This window comes from Haplochromis burtoni, unplaced genomic scaffold (assembly GCF_018398535.1).
Source record: "Haplochromis burtoni strain Fernald_Lab_line unplaced genomic scaffold, NCSU_Asbu1 Contig_669, whole genome shotgun sequence".
Lineage (NCBI taxonomy): Eukaryota > Metazoa > Chordata > Actinopteri > Cichliformes > Cichlidae > Haplochromis > Haplochromis burtoni.
The window spans coordinates 167446-173714 of record NW_024583030.1 but is presented as its reverse complement, the minus strand read 5'-3'; the positions used below and the strand labels follow the sequence as shown (position 1 = coordinate 173714).

Sequence of the window (6269 nt, the reverse complement as noted above, 5' to 3'; positions counted from 1 at the left end):
GTATAGACAAAAAGAAGAGAAAAATCCAAAAGAAATAAACCACATTTTAGTCTTTTGGAACCGCCAGTTTATTTTAGTACCAAACCTTAATTTTTATGTAATATGAATTATATGGATGTAATGAGTGTAAAATGTCCAATAGACTGTGCTGGACCCACCTCCTCGCTGTTGTGACCCTAAAGTAAAAGCAGACCTCAGGTTTACCTGCACTGCTTCCTCTTCCTCACAGGAGAGCAAAGCACAAATAAAAAGGGGCAGAGATACAAAGTACAACTCACAAAATAAAAGTCCGGTTTATTGTCAAACAACAAACTTTGCACATACATCAAAACAGGCCGTCATAAAACAAAAAGTCGCCGACAAAAACAAAACCAAAAGAAAAAAAACCAAAAGAAAGGAAAAAGAAAAGAGGCTCTTTTCTTTGGCCTTACCCTCCCATACAAACAAACTAGTTATGGTACAGCTAAAGTACATACATTAAATTTACTGGAATGCTCTGAGTTCAACGGCTTAAGAGGTTGTCTTTCATGTTTTTATTCATTTTATTTTTTTTTACACGTTTTTCTAAGATCTGTTGAGATATCGTAACATGGTCAACCAAGTAAAATCTTTCGTTAGAGAAGCACCGATTTGGTCTGACGAGATCGCTGCCGAGAGAGAAACTGCCCCCCTCCCCTCTCCTAACAATATGTACAAAAATATAAAATGTAAATAAAAATACAAACAAATTCTCCTTTTGTGTTGTTGCTGAAGAGAAGCCGGATTTCTGCGTCGTCGATGCGGTGGCGGGTTCCTCTAGAAAATTTGTCTCGCAGCGTCGAGGGGAGCTCGGGTGAGTGTGGACGTGGCGGGTGTTTGTTGAACTCTACTTGCTAATGACCATGTTGGATTTTTTTTATTATTATTATTTTTTCCTTTAAATCAGTCCTCCAGCCCCTCCACCTGCGACATAGAAAAATGGTCAGAGGTGAAGAATCAGGAAGTGGTTCAGCAGGATGGCGCGGGGGAAACGCATCAATCGTCATCGTCGGTTTTCTGCTTCTTGGTTTCGACGTCGTCCTGAAAGAAGAGAAGACGGTGGCGGGTTAGACCGGCGCCTGCTGGGTGTCACGGCGACGCTCGATTTAAGGGCGTTTTAAGCGCCGCTGCCTCACCTCGTCGTCGTCCTCGTCATCCTCAGCTGCCCGTTTTGTGCCACCCTCAATCTCGTCGTCGTCCTCCTCCTCATCTTCCTCATCACCTACAGGACAGGAGTTGAAAGGTGAGAAAGACTAACAAGAGTTCATTATTTTTTAAAAGGCAAACAAGCCTTCAAGCTACCTTCTCCATCATCTTCCTCTTCTTCCTCGTCCACCTCCTCGTCCTCCTCGTCATCTACCTCGGGCTCACCGTTCTCCTCATTCTCCTGGAAAACACAAAAATGGTTAAAAATGTCCGACTCTGTGCAGAGAGCTGCTGCGGCGGCGGCGGCGATGGCGCTCACCTTCCCATTGGTGGCGGCGTCTTTGCCGTTCTCCTTCTCCTCCACCAGCTTCTTCTCTTTCAGGTCCTGGAAACAAACAGAAGCAAACATCAGAAACTGAACCTGCTCATCTGCCCACCAAAACGCGCTGCTGGGTTTAGACTCCGCCCACCGCTACCTGCCCTTCTACCTACTGGCCTACTTAGCAGCGTCCCAGTGCTTGCTGGGAGCTGCACGTTTTTCTGCCTTCCTATTTAAACACCATATTGGTCTCCGCAGATCCTCCCCCCACCTCTTCCCTCTCCTCCCACTCCATCCCCTCTAATGTGTTGTAATCTGATACTTTGATGTGGCCCGCGGGGCATTCTGGGTATTGTAGTCTTCTATGGGCCGCTGTCGCCGCCATATGTCACGAGACACGCCCGGGAGAGGCACTGCAATACCCAGGATGCACCCCGTTTAAAATAACACAGGAGGGCGCAGGAGCAGGGAGGGAGCAGGAGGAGGGGTCGGTGATGGAGGAGGAGGAGGAGGCGGCGGAGAGAGCGCGATGCACGCTGCTGCTACTGCTCGTTGTAACGGAGGCAGGAAAGGACAATAGAAGACGACACATGGCAGGCGAGCGAAGACACGGCACCTTCCGCCTCCGTGCTCGAGCTCAGCGCGCACTAACGCCGCTCCTCTTCCTCGTTTTGTTCCCTCACAGCCTATTATCCCCGCCACACGCGCGCCTCACGCATCCACACGTAGGCTGTTATTGATTAATTGCTCTCCATAATCTTATTGGTTGAAATCCATTAAGCTGTTAAGCGGCAGGAGGAGAGCAGGCTGGCCGCGCGCTGCGCGTAAAAACGCGCCTGTGCGTAAAAACGCTCCACAACTAAAAATAGTGAACAGGCTCCCCGGATTACCCGCGCTAATGCCTGTCCAACTTTTCCCCTCTACACCTTCACCACCTCCTCCAAATGGACATTTGTTACAATCGCTCAGAATTATCGGGCTCGCTGCTGCTCTGATTCCCGGGATGATCGCGGTCCGCGGAGCCACAACTCCCCTCGCGGGGGCGATTAAACTTTTACCCGATCTGATCCAAAGTCCACGCGCACAAAAACTCGCGTTTTCACAACAAAAGCAGCTCAAACGTTTAAACGGAGGAAAAACCCGCAGAAAGAGGGGAAAACCAGCAGCGTCACATCACACCTCCACAGCCCGGCCACGCGCGCGCGCTCACGCACACACACACACAGAAAGAAGTGGCTGCATTACAGAAAAAGAAAGAAAAGTTTCCCCTGAGACCGAAGCGCGCCCTGCAAACAAGCCCCGAAAACACCAAAGCAAAGCGGAAGCCCCGCGCTCACAGCCGCTCACGCGCTCCGGGAGCGGAGACCGGAGCAGCTGAGGCTGGAGCAGCGGCGGCCGCCGACCTTCCGGAGTCTGTAAACAAACGGGGTCAGACGGTGCAGGCAGATCGGTGGCGTTAACAAACGGGCTCACGGAAATAAGAAATAAAAAAGGCGGGAGGAAAAGTGCAGAACCGAAAGTTCAGCGGAGGACTACGCACCGCCTGACGCGCTGTCCTCCATTCAAACGGAGCAAACCCCGGGCTGGAGGTCCGCGTCCACGCATCCACCGGCCGCTCAGTCCGTCACCGCTCCCGGTAATGCGACCCGACCGAGTACCTGCACCGGGAACGGAACCTCCCCTCGATCTATACGCGTTAAGAGCACGAGATGCGGGATAGATGTGCGCGGCGCCCCGGCGCTCACAACGAGCCCGAACACCCCGCGGGGAGCGAGCCGGGGGACCGGAGCTGCTCGGTGTCCGGGTCCCGCTTGGATGTGCGCGTGGAGCAGCAGGAGAACCGAGCTGCTGGCAGAAACAAAGACCCGCGCAGACCGGGACGCTCCGGACAATGAGCCGCGGCGCTTTAACGCTGCCCGTGATGCGGTGCCGAGACCCCCCACTTCCCTCTACACACCGAGTTCAGGGGGAAAGACGCGAACACCGACTTTTCTTCTCCACCTCAGACTCCACAGAGTCCGAGCGAGCGCGAAGCGACGACGGAGAGGTTTTAAATGTAGGTTAGAGCCTGGAGAGCTTTATTCTTGTAAGGGGGCTCCGCGGAGACACGGCCCCGCGAATGGAGGTGTGCGGCGGCTTACCTTGGCAGAGATATCCGAGCCGGAGTCGACCTGTGTGTCTGCCATTGTTTAGTAGAATAAAATAAAGGACGGCTGAAATGAAAGGTTGAATAAAGTAAATCCCCTCGTCTCGGTTAGCGGATCAATCAGTATTATATTGTGCCAGTGGCCAATGCTTCTGACGGCCGAGCCTTTAATATAGGCTTGTGGGCGGGGTCTTCATGAGGTCGGTGGTCTCTGATTGGCCAGGGCCTCGGCAGAGGTGTTCTCCTAGCGCGTAGAGTAACAATGGATAGGATTTCTTAACCCAAAGGCCACGCCCCCTCCTATTCTATCGCTGCAACCGTCCCTTTCTCCCCTAAAACAATAATCAGAGTCGATAAAAGCCCACAAAACGGACCGGAGCCGGAACCGTGGCAGCTCCACAGCACCGTGAGCGCAAGAAAATCGAGTTTCCGTCGAGTTACGCAGTAAATATGTCGAATCGAGAGCGCTCCGGTTGACGTAGTGTCACTTTGATTGATTGATGTGCGTCTGGACGAGTCAAGCGGCGACTTCAGACGGTTTCTCCCGCCCACCGCCGCGACGGGGGAATAGAGGCGAAGTGTTTGGGAGGGAAACGTGGACGACACGGATGTTATTAAGGATTAAATCGGGCTTTTCTCCCCAAAAGTTAGTGTCACATCTCAAGCTCCATGTGAACAACATCAGTCAGATAAAAGGCGCTCAGAGTGTAAATGTGGAGCGGCGCCGCCATGTCACATCGCAGCTCTTCGTCGCCCCGCCCCTTCCCGACGTCCATGTTTGAAACTCATCCCTGTATGTGCGCACTTGACACTCTTGAGGGCTTTTTTTTTTTTTTTACATAACAGCCCATAAATTCGTGCGCCAAGGTCGAGACACAAATAAACACAGTGCCCGTCGAACAACACACACACAGCCGGCTCTCACGCCGTGATTCGGGCTGTTCGGGCTCAGTGAGCGGGTGCAGTGAACAGTGCTGGTGGCCTCATTTCCTCCGCCTCCATTGTTAGGACCCACAGAGAAATGCCCCGCCGTGGAGGAGGGAAAAAAAGCAGTGCGACATAAAAGACATGCGATGAGAGAAGTGCGGAAAATAATTCTAATGTGCTCATGAACTGACGCGCATTCTTATGAAACACAAGGGCAAACACGTATTTTCCTTACCGACTTTTGTACACATGGCTTTTACAAGCTGAACTGAGAAGGACAAAGCGGCACGCAAAAAAGGGTAGCCGCCATTGCTCAGTGGAGATGGGGGATGGGAGCAAAGTGTGCTCCGGTAACAGGCAGCCCACATTCACATTCTACTCTGATGACGCACTTGGCCGCAGAGGACGGCTCCGATTGGTCGGTTAAGTGGAATAAACACGGCTTTGGCGCACGGCAGGCGCTGATTGGTTACCGCCGACGTCCGTCAATTCGAAACTAGGCTCAGTCGGCTGGCGGTAAAGAGCGGGCCCGGAAGCTGGATCCGGACTGTGCTTCCATCAGTGTAGAGTTTCAGTTCTGTCTTTGACATGTTTGATTTCCCAGTTGTTGCCTTTTAGTTTTAGCGCCACGATCTCTGAGAGACACTCATTATGCTTAATTGTTTGGAAAAGCCGGGCTCTTCATGTTTCATTAGGCTGTATTATAAAATATTTAAACAGGTATCAGAGAGAGCAGATGGAGGCGGTGATCCTTCAACAGAACCAAACTCTGTCTCCCTGCTGCATCCATCTAACCACGTTTTGAGTGTGTGGAAAATATGAATTTGCTGACATGCACCTGCAGCGCGTCGACCTGTTTATGTGTTGATTTTGAACTTGTGCATTAAAGCCCAACTTTTATACTGTGCATTACATTCATATACTGAGTAAAGATGATGGATGTAGCTAATGTGATGAGCCATCCCTTACTGAATCGTCCAGAAGCGTCTTGGTGTTGAAACCAGACGAGAAACTTGATACTGCCAGGAGTTATAAGTCACATGCTCGTACCCCGAGTCATTGTCATTTTTGACTCTAACAGAGATCGTTATTTAAAAAGGAACATTATATGGTATTGATTGCGACCATAGAGCCACCAGGAAAGTCTTTAATGAGGTTATAGATTGGGAGAGCCAAAGGTCAATGTGTCAAAGACTTCTATACAACTAAACCAGCCAGAGGAGTCGCCCCCTGTTGGCCATTATAGAAGAAAAAGGTGCTTTTCAGAACCTGAAGCTACGTCCGAATTTTAACCTTGCAGGTAAATCTCTGTATTTTCGGGCTTAGGCTTCGTTAAATCTGGTTTCCATGGTAACACCAGATGTAAAACACAACAGCAAAGTAAAAAAGCTCCCAAGAAAAGTTCCTGATGATTCTGAAGACACAGATCATTCAACTATTATAGTTTAAAACAAGTGAAAAAAATCATCCTATGTGTCGAATCGAGAGCGCCGTGTGACCTCAGTAAACGCTATCATCAACAGTTTGTGGTCTCTCTCGTGTGTTTCAACTCTAATCAAAGTCCATTAGTTCCCAGAAGGACAGTAAAGCTGGGTGTGATCGACAAGTCGCTAGCGTATAAGCATCCAGTATCCCTCTGATGTGACATCTTCTTTCAGTAAGATAAGATGATGATGGTCAGTGGGCTCAGCTTCAGTCTTTACAAAGTAACAG

The 6269-nt window shown here is 50.3% G+C and overlaps 1 protein-coding gene across 1 annotated transcript; it reads right to left on the bottom strand.

The window, feature by feature from the left end:
* Nucleotides 1–268: 268 nt before the first annotated feature.
* ptmab (prothymosin alpha b) lies at nt 269–3790 on the bottom strand. Its single transcript, XM_005949780.3, has 5 exons — nt 3625–3790; nt 1484–1549; nt 1321–1405; nt 1155–1240; nt 269–1059 (listed from the first exon to the last, which is right to left on the bottom strand). The coding sequence occupies exons 1-5, from the start codon at nt 3667–3669 to the stop codon at nt 1015–1017; spliced, it is 327 nt and encodes a 108-aa protein (XP_005949842.1). The 5' UTR covers nt 3670–3790; the 3' UTR covers nt 269–1014.
* Nucleotides 3791–6269: the final 2479 nt, after the last annotated feature.

What these genes read in the sequence shown, in the direction of transcription:
- ptmab (XM_005949780.3), bottom strand. Translation starts at nt 3,669, where the DNA reads ATGGCAGACACACAGGTCGACTCCGGCTCGGATATCTCTGCCAAG. An exon ending in AGAGGAAGATGATGGAGAAG is followed by an intron (nt 1,241 to 1,320) that starts GTAGCTTGAAGG and finishes CCTGTCCTGTAG; the next exon opens with GTGATGAGGAAGATGAGGAG. An exon ending in ATGACGAGGACGACGACGAG is followed by an intron (nt 1,060 to 1,154) that starts GTGAGGCAGCGG and finishes CTCTTCTTTCAG; the next exon opens with GACGACGTCGAAACCAAGAA.